Below are 15604 nucleotides of genomic sequence, written 5' to 3' on the forward strand. Positions count from 1 at the left end.
TTCTTGCTGTCCCTATTGCTTCATTTCAACTGTTCACTACCAGAAATTCTGAACATCTTACACCATGAATTTCAATTGAAGAATGCTATCCACTTTTTGGCTAATATCTATAAATTCTTGAACATTCAACCTAGCAAAATACAGACCCGAATCCATCCCTGACAGGTCTGATTAAAAACCAAATTATTCCCACAATAGGGAAGTCAGGGGGAAAAAAACACAGCATTTTACATCATAAAATTATAGCAAATTCATATGCTAGTACCTCATGTATGAGATTCTGTGTACGTGAATGCTTGGACATCTGGAAAGCTCCATCATTCACCTAAGTCACTCTCATCTCTGGAGTCCCACAGATGGGTCAGAAAGGAGCAGAAAGCTGTAGAAGCAGCTGTGAAACCATGAAGCCATCATCTTGCCAAAACATGAGGATTGTTTTGGCTTTATCAATCTCCTTTTCCCACTCCTCCTAGAACTTTTTTGCAGAAAGCAGAATTCCATTTCAGTACTCCCACAGTGCAAAACCCTAGTCTAGGAAAGTGATCCCACACTAGCAATGTGACCAAGCTGTCTTGCACATTGGAGACTGCATCGCGCTATGTATGTTCAGACTTGTGGAGCCTCACAAGCCTTTCCACTTCAGGAATAACTCTACTTTTGTCACAATTTAGTGTTCTCCACTGGTGGTGTCATCATTTCCTCCCCTCGGTGCATTAAACTACAGATGGAAGCTTAGCTCCATTTTGTGTGCTGCTCTACCCTTAGCCATTACCTGATTTAGACCACACTTTATAGAGAATGAATCCTCAGTTAGCTGCTCCTCCTCAGGGCACGTCCACATTTGCCAGGTTCTTACAAGGGCAGCAGTCACCCAGTGGGGAAGGAGATGATCAAGTCCTGCTGTGTATGAAGCATTTTGACACATGAAAGATGCCTAAGACTGGCGTAAATGGTACTGTGCCGAAACAGTCTTTCCCTTTAAAAGGGATCCTGCCAGGATACTGAGATACTGGCCTCCCCCGGCACCTGTTGGAAGCTATCTCAGTCCTTTTGCAGGGAATGAATGGAATCTATTCTCAAATAGTGCAAATATGGATGTTAAACAGTGTGAATGGCTTACAGGGCATCAATCCACACAGAGAAACAGCACCTGCACCTTTATGAGAGGCAGAACCACTATATTACTACTTTTAAAAGAACCACCATTCCCTGAATGCCTGGGATTTAATTACATTAGATGGCTTAGGAATTTCTGTCCTCCCATAACAGAAAAACGGAAACACAGATCCTTCCCAGTAGTTCTTTAGGTGATATCCAATGTTATACACCACTTTTTACTTCTTTTTGCCAAGTTTTAGACATGCATATGTTTAATATTAATACCACTGCAGTATTGCTATTTTATATACATAGAGCACCTTCCAAGAACATCCATGTGCTCCTTTAAAACAAAAAGAAAACCCAAAACAAAAAACACCACCAAAAAAATTCCACATGAAAGACTGTTTATTTGGTGTTGTAAAGAATGAATCTAAAAAGTCATTTACTCCAGCCCAACATTTCCAGCTATTTACAATTATTTACAATAATGAAGTTCAGTCCTCCCTATGAGCCTCTAAATTTTTGCTGTTACTACATTAAATCATAAAATGATTAAGACTCTTGGAAGCTCTACCCTTGTTTTGACATGCTATATATGTTTTGGTCTTATAGAGGAACAGTGTGCAGGTAATATGCTGCCATGCTATTCTAGATCTGCTAATGTTTGACTGCCCTGAGACACATTCTTTGCAGGATCCATCGTCCCTTCTCACTCTTTGATGACTCTCTTCCTTCCCCTTTGCTCTCCGAACATGTTACCATATTCAAAAGAACTATTCCTTGTTTTTCAAGGTTTAAATATCATAAAATCACAATGTTTGTCAACAACTGCTATGGTCTTTGGACACATATAGAATCCTTATAGTTATTCATCCTGAATATTGTCTGTCATCAAAATTTATAGCTCTTTTGGAAAAAAAAAATGCATAAGATACTGTGACAACTAACATTATTTGATTAACCCATTGAGTAGCACAGGATATTACCAGTCCCATTAGGTTAAAGAAAGGGAGAAGTATGTTGTCTGTAGATAGAGCTTTATTGTGGGAGACCTCTCACTGAAAAGTGGACAATAAATTCCAAAGGGATTGATTTGGCATAGCAGTTGATCACTCATTTCCTTCCTGGTTGAAAAAAGAAAAAAGTAATTCATTTTTCATGAAAGAATCAGTAATGGTGGTAGTATGTGCTTTTTGGTTCTGCTGGTCAATCAAAAAAAAAAAGGCAGCAATAATCTGTAATTTCATGATTTTTTTTTCCTTGAATTTACCCTTCCCTTCACACATTCTCCATTCAAATCAAGATAAGAAATCTCCACACAAGAATGGGGCGTCAGCCTTGAGTTCAATTGATTTCACACAAATTGCAGACCACTCATGAGATTCAGGTACTTGCTATTTAAAGTAGACATTAATACAAATACTTTGGTATGACAGTAAAGGATGTCCAATATTTTTAAAGGCTTCATGACTCAGAAGCTGGGCATGCTGCTGTCATATAGGCATACAGGCATTCAGGGCTCATTTAAAAAACTAATAATTTTAAAAATTCTGACAAACACCCATGTCAATGAAGCCATAATAGCAATATCTATTTTAATATGCATTATTGGCAATTACAACAAGAAGCAGCAAAAAGGCCAGCTTTGATACACCTTCCCTTTCTCTACAACCCCTATAAAGGACATCTCAGTCCTTCCTTAGATCACCCATGATCAAACAATGAAATCTAAGTGGTATAACTACTGATTTTCATGTACAGAATCTTTCACAAACTTAGAAAGTTGAATTATCTAATAATTATCTCAAGCAGATCACTCAGGTCTTTCCAAGTACACCTAGATGATATGCCTTGAATCACATATGCTGATGAAGTTTCAGAATTTCTTCTAGCTATGACTTTTCTCTGCTTCTGTGTCCACTCAGTTGGGAAGGATTCACCTCTACCTGCAAGAACAGCTATGTTGTTTGCCAAGGGTGACACCAGGACCTTGATATCTGTGCTCCAGAACACAGCACAGCTTCAAAGTTTCCTGTTAAAGCCTCCTTGCCAAGAGTTTATCTTTCTCTTCCTTGCCCACATGGTTTCCCCTCCTCCTCAGGCAGTACCAACCAGAAACAATAATTCATTAAGAACATCAGTTCCATGTCTGATTTTGGTCAAAAAAGCCAAGGAAACATTTGACATTATTAATGAGAACCAATAACAAAACAGTAAACACCATTAAGTTATGATAGAAGTCTAAGTTTTGCCCGTGCTTTTAACATGGAGCACAGTTCTGGTCTCTACAACTCAGAAAGGAGAAAACAGAAATGGAAGATGTTCTGAGAGCAACATAAACACAGGATTCTCTGCAAGGAACAACTCTGCACCACTCAAGAGAGGCAACTGAATGAGCACACAAGCAGCATGGACACAGTGGGTAAGGATCTACTCACAGTCTCTTCTAATACAGCAACTAGGAGGAATACAAATGAAGCTAAAGGACACTGCCGCAGCAATCATTAGGCAACGATAAGGCTGCAGCAAGCTACTTGCTAAAAATCTATGGTTCTCTTTGTGCAACTGCAGGGAAAGAACTAACAACAACAACACCCTGACCAACAGATACTAATACTTTCCAAAAAATTTTAAAAGTCTAAAACAGCAAGGAATTCTACACTGTATGCAATAGGCTTCTGTATTTGTCTTCTACCTGGGATGTTCGAGCCCTTGTTCGTACTTGTCTCAAACACCAAGAGAATGTCAAGTGAGGTGATAAAAATAAGTTTCTCTGTATCATATCCCCTGATCATTTTTGGAGTTTCAAGACTGAGGTCTCTTTTCTCAAATGATAGTGGCTGGACGAGCAAACAGGAAAACATGGGCAGCCTGTGTTTCTATACTGCTAAATAATGGAGGGCCATGGACTGAGGTCTGGTCCCAAAGCCAAACGGCAATTGACTATTTCGGACCCACAGCTTAGGTCTATACAGCATGGTACAAGTCTAAACCAGATTTGCCTAGGTCAGCCGTAACTGGAACAGCCTGAAACAAAGCCAGGGAGTGAGCTACCAATTAATCACTATGGGCCATCAGGAATCCAGTGCTGGGCCTCACACTCTGGCTTTTCTTTACTCAACAGCATAGCTATTTCAATACAGTGTATCCAAATGTCTGCCCCTGTTGCAAATCATTGTGTGTCTCTCTTCTAGAAACAACGTAGCAAAAATAATTCTGAGATTACGGGTAAATGACAACAGCAGAGTGTGTGAAGTAATTGCACAGCACTGAAGAATAGACTGTCAAGCAGTCTTCATGTACACTGCTCACTAAAGCTTCCCAAAATAATTTCCGGGGTTTAAGAAAATGAGTGTGCTGAAGTAATGGTATTTTAGACCTGAAACCTATACAATATATCATTATCACAGATTACATGAGATCTCAAAACAGTAAAAAAAAATCTATAGGTAATTTTCTAAAAAAAATTACACATGTTTGAAAAAAATCTCCACAGGGTTGAAGGAAATGAACACTTGGGCATAGGCTTTGTTCTCCTGTCAGACATGTCCCAGAATGTCAGACAATTGCCAGGAAAAAAGGCTTCATAACCTACAGCATTTTCAGTTTTTCTGTTCTCATAAACCAAAACAATGAAAGAAACATTTTATCAGAGAAGCACTTAAGAGTTGTCATATCCCAGGATGCAGAATGTACTCTTTCTGATGCAACTGTTGATGTAATAAATAAAATATAGTAAGCTATGCCATCACTGAATTCCCCATAACACTGTAAGTAGAGAAAACTCCACTAATAAATCTTCATCTCTTTCATTCACAAAAACACTTACAGCTTGAGACCGGCGATTTCAGCTTTACAGGATCATATTCTTGTTTAGTAACTCCATTACTCTCTTAATGACATCTTGCTCTGACTGATAAAGACCTTTTACTGTATAGTTTGGGATGTTCAAAAGAGCCACAGAACAGTTAGGCTGGAAGAGACCTCTGGAAATCAGGTAGTCATGCTCCCTGTTCAAAGCAAAGCTAACATCAAAGTAATATTGAGCTGCTCAGGACCTTGCCCAATTGAATTCTGTCTATGTCCTACAGAGCTTCACTTCAGCGGAGACCAATCCTCTGAAAGCCAGGAAATACAAAGAGAGGACATGACCAGTGCCACTGTAAATTGCTTTGCTGAAGCTGCCAAAAGCCACCAAGAGTTTTCCAGGCTCCAGGCAGAATGCCTGCTCTACCTTTAGAGCGTGGGAGGTTTCATTACAGCGTAGTAATGTGTATGAGAGCACGCTGTGAAACCCGTGCGGGCTGACAACAGGCCAGTGAAAAGACTGGGTGCATACGATACGAGGTACAAAAGTGTTGTCAAAAGACAGTGACGAATAATTTATTATAGCTCAGAATCCTTTTGCTATAGGGAACTGTCTGCAAGTAAATGGTATGTAAGGATAGGTTGAGTGTTTGATGATGGGATCAATGAAAGTAGGTCATTTATCAGCACTAAGGAGTTGTAAAATTTGTCCATGCAGTGTTGCCATAGGGCAGTCTCAGAATCTGAACGGTCAGTGGGGTGGTTTTTGAGAACGTGCCCAAACACAAGTAGTGCCAAAGCAAAGAGGGCTTGAGGATCTCCTATATGCCTTTTTTTCTTGGGCAACCTGCTCTCTCTGCAGATACCTGATCTTCCTGCACAGCGTCCCAGTAGAACGCATCTACTTGCAACCTGACTGTAGTAAGGACAGACTTGCAGTTATGTTCAAGACCATCTGCTGGACTTCATGGATTAATTGATTTATCCTGAGATTCTCTTGGCTTCTGGTTCACATGAGGGAATAAAAGGAGATGTCCAGCTCTACGGAAAAGGCAGCTTATTCCCTTCTCTCCTTCCACCCACTCCCCAGTTCATGTGCACAGGGAGACAGAAGGGGTCATAGACGACGACATCGTCTATAGGCACAGGGCTCACAGAAATCCAGCTTTCTTGTAAATGAGAGCAGAGGTACAGGGATAAAAATGTCCTCCTTGTCCCAAAATACATCTGCTGCCATTCTTCCAACTGTTGTTACTTTCCATACCATTCTGAATGATCATTCTCCTCTTCCAATTTCCACTGAAGTTCTTGAGGTTCTTTTCAACCAACCTCTTCTTTTCCACTTGCTCTTCACAGGAATCATTAAGCATCTCATTTATTTATTTTTACTCTAAATATTGCCTGAAAGGCTATATCATATTCAAATCACATTTTATATATAAATGTATTTTAAATAGGTATTTTCAATTAACAGCTAATCCCTTCAAATTTGAATCCTCAGGAAGACATATTGTAACCACATGCCTACCGTTACTTCTCTAATTTTCAGCAAAGGCAGATTCTGAATAGCTAGGTGTAAGATTCTAAGCCACTAACATCTTTGGAAACAGGTGGGGGAAAACATTTTGGCAAAGTATTTCTGCACACAAAAAATAATTTGCTTGGTGAACAAAATCCTACACTTCACAATGCGTTAAATTCAGCCTCTCCAAATGAGTGGTAGAGCCTAGTTGTAAGTGGAAGAAATGCTGAGAAACAGGAACTAGCTGAGGAATGACTGAAAACAGCAAAAAAAAACCATGACAGAATCTGCCTACTTAAAGAAACACTACGAGGTCTTCCCACATCCTCATCCCTGGAGATTGTATCACAGAAATCTCTTGCTCAAACGATCCCAAGATTTCATCAGTTCATCACCTTCTATAGCACCCTACGGATTTCACAGTAATCCAAAGCAGTACAAAGATTTTAGAGCCCTTATGCTGCATCCAAACGGACCTGCAGTATACCCCAGGGTTTTGGTCCCTCTATCGTCTGGGGACCTGGCCAGGCACTCCACAGTGCCCATCTGCCACACACAGATGGGCTTCCTCGCAAAGGAAACAAAAGTGGGAGGGAGGGGGCTGCCACACATGCTAGTCGTGCCCCGATATGCCCTAGACAGGCTGTGACCAGGGCATATACCTCTTCTCAGGCACTCAGGTGTATTCCCAGGTGCCACACTCTAGGAATAGTCTTAGGAAATCCAGGTTTTAAACTCTCAGGCCTTCTTAACTCTGTGGCAGAGTTGGCGCTCTGCTTTACTCTAATACACATCGAGCCTTCAGCAGAGGAGTGGAAATACAGGAGCATGCTTAATCACTTATTTTTAAATGTGCAACAGATATGAAAAATTTGAATGTCTAGACTATAATTTACATAAATACATTTTAAACCCAAACATTTTACTATTATTTATTTCCTGCTTCTGTGCTCAAGTGCTTTGCTGGATTGGGGCTGGACTGCAGGATTGAGCTGAAGGTGCATAAATCAAACCTTCAAAGAAACACAATGTTCACAAAGACTGTATTTAGTTGAGCAAATTTAGGAGAATGAAACCAACTATGAAGAGAAATTAGATTGGCTGAAAATTAATAAAGCACAGCTGGAATTATTCGATTCATCCATATTTGTTGCTTAAATGGCTCTAGGGCTAAGTCTTGCTGAAAGAAGATACTTCAAGACTCCAGGGTCAATTGCTTTTGGAGACAAATTGACCTACAGGAATACACTTGTCTAATTTGGTTCTTGCAGCAGCGCAAGTCTACAGAAATACATAACCAAAAAACCAATTTAGATTCCAGTGAGCGGATATCAGAGGTCAAGTTTAAGGTTCCCATAAATTTACATACACACATTGAAAGATTAATAACTTTTTAAGCTACTGGGTTTCTTTGCTAAAAGCAAAGACTTATAGATAACATCTGAGAAACAAACAACATGTCCTTATTCCACATTCTGTTGGACAGACACCATGCAGCCAGCTCAGTGCTTGTTGCTGTGGCTAGCCCTGCAGTATTTCACACAATTTGGTCATACTCAGGGAGTGCAAGCAACACTACTGATGGCTCAGTTCCTAGAATAAAGCATGTTCAGATCTCACGATCGTTAATTTTGAAACTAATTTCATGTGCCAGTTCAAATATTACACTTTTAGTTAACTGGTCTTACTACTATTAGTTATACTCCGAGATCTGTTTCCAGCCATATAGTTGTTATTATATAGCTTACAATGAGGCCTTCTGAATATAGTTATCTGTTCTAAATATAATGCTTTTCTCCTAGACAGATTTTATATATTCATACATCAGTATTGTTTCCTTTTCAAAATTAGGAACGTACTTTATAAAATAGCACCAAAATGGACCAGTAGTAAAATATTAAAATACACTTTAAAAATAGAAAATTATTTTAGATATACATAAGCCCTGAAGCTGGCATTAACCTTCCAAGAAATCTACAAAGTCCAGAATTTACTTGGGCATGTAATGAAAATTTAACAATCAGTCAATGCTATCCTTGAAAGATACAGTATTTTTTATCTTCAACTTGCAGTCTTTTAAATCCAGTCACAGCAAAAATAACACTTCCGGTTTGGTAACTTACCAGGGGTGAAAATGAAAAATTAAATTCACATATTTCACTGTAAATTATCAGAAAACTGACCACTGTATCACTGATAAATGCATACAAAATAAACGGATAACATTGTATGTAGAAAAATATTTTTAAAAACTCAAAAAAGTTTTTACCTTTCACTGTCTTCCAGGATCAAAGATATTCTTAACAAACATGTAAATCCTGACTAGCATTGCCTTCCGAAAAATTTGCATAGTAGTTAAAGGCACACTCTTTCGTTTGGAGTTTTCAAACACATTAGTGGTCAGAACAAAACAATGTACCTTAATCTTTTTAGACCTCTTCTTAGAGCCACATAGGTTTCAGATGTTTTCTACATTTTTCTTTTCAAGTCATGGAACTTTTCATAAAAAAATATATCAAAACATGTCACATGGGAGATGCACTGACCTGTGACTTTCAATCTGCCCAAAGTGGAAAAAACACACAATCCAAACACGAGGAAGAGAAAAATTTTACTGCGGGACTCCACCTTTTTGTAAACAGTAATCTGTTCTTTATTTCTGAAGTGATTAAGAAATCACATCTCCTCACATCCATTAAGTAAACAGATCTTAAAGTGGGGTGAATTTCTGTCTAAAGTAAGCAACTTCTCTTTAAATGAAAGATATTCAAAACTCTAGATAAGTAACTATGAGACAAGTTGACTCCACTGAAGCTCTGGATGTATTCAAAGTAGAAAGAGCATGTTATTTGCACAACATAACATAATTTTTATGATGTAGTAAGTTTAGACCCCACATATCAGTATTATTTGTACATCCAAAAGCTTCTGGTTATCTCAGTTCTACAAATGAAGCGCTGGTGGATTTACCTGTATAGTCCTCTGAGTGCCATCAATGGTGACAGACAATAAGGGTGAAGCCAGGTTCCACTCGCTGGTCACGTTTAGTTTCATCCCATCAACTTCCACCTGTTGTGACACCGAACAAGGCTGTTACTATGAAGACAGACAGAAAACTGATCTCAAGTTCATTACTGCATACAAAGCAGCAACCATTTTAAAACAGATGGCTCCCAAACAACCTGTCATGTTTACTGCTTCTGCCATAAAAGACAGGGTCCAACAACAGAGTCTTCCAGCTATCTCTGGGGAGAGGTGAAGGACCTGTGAACAGCTGCCTCTGAGTAGCAAGGTTTCAAGTGATTTCCAGCAAGTAACAAACAGCCATCCAACTTTTAAACCTATCTGGACATGCTACATTTACTGCAATTAGACAAGTAATGCATATAAATTCCTGTGACACCTTGCAACCCACACAACAGGGCTTGCATATAATATTCTCTCCAAGGACCAAGGAAGAACTTTTCCTATGCTTCTAATGAAGGGTTTTGCATTGTTATCTTAATTAATATGAGGCAGTAATTAATTCTTCAGTGTTTTGCCTCAAAGTCTGGAAAAACTTTGCAAATTCTGTCATGTTTTCTTTCAATATACAGGTGATCAGAGGAATACAATTTCTGACTTGAATGTCATTATCCTTACCCAGAAATAAGTTTTTAAAAAAATAATCATTCCATAATCTTTATACAAAAATATTTCTAAGTGAAGAGAAAAAATCCTGAGTTCTAAAGAACGTGTAGATCAGAGTAGCTGTAATGACAATTCTGTCATTCTTCTATTGTATAATACTGTTTAAAAACACACATCACACTCAATACTGTAAGAGCCTCAGAGCAAGTGCTGGATTATGAAAAAAATTACTATACATGGGCTAATATAATTAATGATTAATATTTGTGGCATGTTTTGAACACTCATCATGCTATCTAAGGTAGGTAAATTATTTCAGATATGTATTTTACTATAAATAGAAGAAAAATAATGGTTGGCTGATTTCCTTCCTCTCTCAAAATCTCCAAAATATTTTCAATCAGTAAATTACAGGCAATATTGATAATGAAACAAATATTGCAGACATTTTCAGTAAACTAGAGGAAAATTACTGCATTTAGAATAAAAGCTGAGCACACATTTTGCAAAATAAAACTTATAAAGCCTACTCTTTTAGATCTCAGGCTAATCATTATTTCATCTTATAAGAAGACCAGGCAACTGTAATCTTAGTGTAACTTAAAAGAAATCCATAACAGAGAAGTGTAGCGGAGCAGTGTGTAATTCGATAATTTTGTTTCAGTTAAGAAGAAAAATCTCTGGCTTAAAAAACCTCTAATTTTCTAGACTTTAGATTAGAACACAAAAATCTGTCTTTTAGTGATACGGTCTACTCAATTTCTAGAGGCTTTAACTATAAATAAAGTTATATGTAAAGAACACGAAGAAAAACAAGTCATTTATAACGGTTCACCAACAGGCCAGATTAGCTGGCATGCTTCAGGTACTTTACACTGCTCGAGTGATGCGAACCAGCCATAAACCTGGCTTGAGTCAAACCAGACCTGCAGCTGGTTTGCATTGCCAGAGCACTGCAAAGCAGCTGGAACGCGCTGGTGAACCGAGCCCCCTCTCAGCAAACCTGAATCAGCAAATACTGTCTTTATTAAGAATAGCAGAAATATCTGAAAAAGACTTTCCAAATGGAGAAAAGCAAATCTGGTGCTCTGTCTAAACTCTTTGTTTAGCAATTCAACTTCAGTAAGGTAATTTATTTAAAAAGCTGCCTGTCACTATCGCTATAATCAAAGAAACACTGTCTGGAGCCTGGGTCTGAAAACATCCTTTACCATGTTTCTCCAGGGAAGGAGGGGAGATGGTCTGAAACCATACCAGGCTACTGGCCACCAAAAAAACAACTTCAACTGTACACCATGCTTGTTGCACTGCGCTATTTACATGCAGTCTCACAGAAAATCTATAGCCGATATCTATAGTCCTAGTGAAGAGTGTTCCAGTGGCAAGATGCAAGTCAGTACCTCCACAACAAACTCAATTTAATCACTAGCTCTTTTGTCACTGTACAGATGAACAAAAGAAATGTACCAAGTGTGTCACAGCAGTAAATGACCTGCTTAAAATCCATCACAAGGGTCTATACAAGTCTAGCTATCATTGATTCCAGATTATATTAGTATCAAAAAATTTCTGGTAGAAACCACCCTGAAAGAAAAGACACCAGCAGTCAGATGGTAGGTCTAAACAAAACAAACCATGGCACTCTAGGTACACTATGGCTGCCTCTGTGCAATAGAAAAACCAGCAGACAATATACTTCCTCAACTATGTCTTCCCTGTTCAAGAAAGAATAAAGGGCCAGGGGAGGGCAGGGAGTGTTATTTGAACTAATGCATATCCCAGCAAACTGCAGCAGGCTTCTCACAGAATGGAGCTACAGGCTCTTAGCTGTTTTCACCTGGGGCTCACCACGGCATGTGCAACTGGGGAAGATGATGTGAAGCCAAGAGGATCACAAGGAAGTTGATTATCTCTGCTCCAATAGGTAGGATGACAAAGCCAGGAGGTCAAGCCATCAGAGACAGCGAACAACAACTGAGGGTAAGAGACTTCCCATGCAGTGAGCGTGTTGCTTTCACTACGAATAAGGGTAAGGCAGGGGAGGAGCGGTGCAGGGGCGCAGCTGAAATCAAACCAATGCTTTACCTAATAGAGCAAATCTTCCTTCTGCAGCTTGGCAGCCAACAGCCAAGCAAGATTAGTTGGTGGATGTAGGCGAATAGATAAGATCTTCAAAGAACTTGTCAATTTTCCTTTGCCTTCATTCCTCCTCTTGCAATGGGTAAGATAATAGAAGCTAACAAACACTGCAATAAAACCAGGGCCTTTCTGCTTTAGTCTTGAGGGGGTGAAGGCAGACACAGGGATGATTAATCAAGAGTTACATTGACTATTTCCTGGTTTGTTTTGTTTCCATGCTCATAAGACACCCAGGAACAAATCATCACTCAATGGATACTAACACTTGAACTGTAGGGAGGAGATCCCAGTCAAATCACTCACACAGTAGGCCAAACTGTGCTCTACTCCACAGCTATATAGTCTAGCTTTATCCTCAACTGCTCAGTTCCAAGTGTGTGCACACGTGTGTATGCATGCATATGAGCATCATGTCATGTTCCGTGGGAGAATTACTCTACAGTAACTATGGTTGTTTGAACCATTGCTACACTACATCAGTGTGGCATGGCAGTGGTGGAATTTTTTTTTTTTTTTAATAGGATTGATTGTCCCTGTGTAAGGGCATAAAAGATAAAAGCAGCCATGGTCCTCCTTTACAATTATTTCAAATTCAAAAGCTATTGTAAATGAGGTCTCAGAAAGAAGAATGACAAGTCCAAGACACAATGCTAGAAGAAGGTCAAGCGCTTACTTCACTGTCACAACTTTGCAGACTTTCGCTGGCATGCACCTGAACTACACAAGTAGCAGCCCCTTCACCTCTTGTGGACTGAGTTCCTGATGTTCAGCATGATGGGTACCAGCTAAGCAATAGTGCAAAGAGCTGCAAAGCATAATCTGCATTCAGTTTCCCTTAGAGAACATAATTGGGCATTCTATATGCATGTCAGGCAATTAAAGAAGGCAGCGCAAGCCTGAGTGTTACAGCCCTGTTAATTTACTAATGCAGAGTCTCCCGTACATCTGGCACATGTCACTTCTTTTCTCCTGGAAATGAAGGTGGTTTTCCAGAAGACTGGAGGGCAGCTCGAGCAGTTGTTTCCTGCCTGATGCTTCAAAATATTACACCTGAAGTTCCTCATGTCAGCCTTGAGCTTGACTAACTTCAGTCTGCTGACTTAATCCCATGGTTCGATTTTCCTCCCAGCACAGTGTTTAACTCGACGCTTTTGGTTTAACTCCTGGCCCTAACTACTGGGTTATGTCACTCCTACCATAATTCCTCACACCTCTTAATTCTACCTCTTGCTATAGCAGAAGTGATGGCTTTCCCTAGTCAATCAGATCAATCAAATGAAAAGTCATACTCTGCAGATCTGCCTTGCTGAAATCTTTCTCTGATCAAGACAGCTGCCCATGAAGATGTTCTCTTTCAGGAAAACAGGCATTACTATTCACAGGAGATTTATGAATCAGACTCCAATCCCTTCAACTGGCATTAATTCAGCTGTAAATCTAAGGCACATCCAGTGGGCAGTAAGGACTCTACAAACGGAAGTCTTAAAATCGTCCTGCAAGGAAGAAGCAATGGTAGCAAGCATCACTGTTGTAAACATGAGGTAGCATATATGTTTGAGGACTTTCCTCAGGCCTTCACAAAGTAAAGTTGTCCTCTGGGAAAAGTAACTGTCTCGGGCAGAAGCCTTTTCACCTCCATTACTGGTAAATACCACCACCCATGCCAAAATAGCAAAGAGATTCTTTTCGTTTTTATGAGTCAGGTAAAGGACCAGTATTGCTTCTTGTGCAGAAGAGGAGATAGGCAAAGAACTCATAGCACATTGTGGCAATAGAAGGTTCAACTGCAAGCAGCAGTATTCAGTAATGGTTAGTCTGCAACGATCTCAGACTAAGCCAATTTGAGTTGGACAAAGAGGCTTTTGGTTCTCAAACAGTTTTCACAAAAATCCTGGAATTCTCATCTAATCTACTGACCGGCTAATGGAGAAGTACATGGAATGGAAAAGGCAAGTGTGAAAACTGTTCTATGCCAAAGCTATCGTCCCTTACTTTTTGCAGTCCCATGTACCCTTAGGAATGAGTGCAAGGTCTTCATGGGGCTGAGGACTCTAAGGCTTCCTTTAGGAGCATGATGCATGAAACCCCTGGCATTTTGTAAAGTCTTTTGCTAGTCCTCAATGTAAAAAAACCTCTTTCCCAGTCAGCAGGAGAGCTCAAACACCATCTTGTATCTCTCTCTATATTGCCAAAGCTAATAACCACAACACACTTCCTTATCATGAAAATTACCAGCCACCTGGAGGCTGTAAGGATTTGTGAGGTCATTTGCAGTTGTCTTGGCAATTACTGGCTCTTCCTATACAATTTTCTCCAACTCTCCCCCATTGTCTTTAAGTACCTTGAATAAAAAGGGAGTTGTATCTGCCACATTAGGCAATAGTATCAACCAAATACTACTTCACATGTCGTTGTTCATAAAAGCAAAGAAACCCTAGATTTCCCATGTGGGCAGTTCTTATTAAAGCTCCTTCTTACATACATTTTTTCCCTCTTCTTTGCCAACGAGCCAGGGTCTGAATACTCACAAAACATTTGACATTTTTCAGGGTCACGTCCTGGAAGAGGTGACAGAGTGTACTTTTGTCAAGTTTACAGATGGCACAAAACTGGGACAAACAGTCAGCACACTCTAGGGCAGGACTGCCATCATGGGGGGGCCTAGACAGGCAAGAGGATGGGACTAATGGAAACTTTGTGAAATTCAAGACATTAAGATCAGCATGTAGGAAGGAAGAGCCCATTGCAATGATACAGGCTAGGACCTGACTGGCTGAGGAGCAGCTCTGTGGAAAAGGACTTGGAGATGCAGGCAGACATGTCAGCTGGACACGAATGAGACAGCAGGATGTCCTGGCAGCAAAGGTGGCTAACAGTGTTCTGTGCTCTGTTAACAAAAGCATAGTCTGCTGACAGAGGAAAGTGATTAGCCTCCTCTACTCAAAACTCAGACCATGTCTAGATACTGTGTCCACAAGACAGACATTGACTTTGTTTAGTTATACAAAGTTCCCATTAGCCCATTCCTCTTGCCTGTCTAGGTCCCACTGGGTGGCAGCATTGCCCTTGACTGTATTGAGCACTTTCCCCATTTCGATGTCTTCTGTAGATTTTATGTCAATGCACTCCCATTGCCTCCTCCAGGTCATTGATAAGGTTGTTGAACAGGACTGGTCACAATACAGACCATTGCAGACCCTTGGTGTCCTTCCTCTGAGTAGCGAACGACCCATTAACCATGACCCACTGAGCCTGATCATTCAACTGGCTTTTTATCCATCTGGTTGTGCAAGATGGTGTCAAAAGACTTGCTAAAGTCAAGGTAATGACATTCACTGCTCTCCCCTAGTCCACAAATACTGACAATTTATCATAGAAGGCTGTCAGGTTGATCAGCCTTCAGTA

The 15604-nt window shown here is 39.9% G+C and overlaps 1 protein-coding gene across 1 annotated transcript in view; it reads right to left on the minus strand.

The window, feature by feature from the left end:
- PCCA (propionyl-CoA carboxylase subunit alpha) overlaps positions 1-15604 on the minus strand; it is a 321041-nt gene that overhangs the window by 64839 nt on the left and 240598 nt on the right. The window contains exon 20 of the mRNA XM_086611055.1: positions 9401-9499. Coding sequence (XP_086467181.1) covers positions 9401-9499 — 99 coding nt within the window. The remainder of the gene's footprint in view (positions 1-9400; positions 9500-15604) is intronic.

This window comes from Tauraco erythrolophus, chromosome 1 (genome assembly GCF_009769465.1).
Source record: "Tauraco erythrolophus isolate bTauEry1 chromosome 1, bTauEry1.pri, whole genome shotgun sequence".
NCBI lineage: Eukaryota > Metazoa > Chordata > Aves > Musophagiformes > Musophagidae > Tauraco > Tauraco erythrolophus.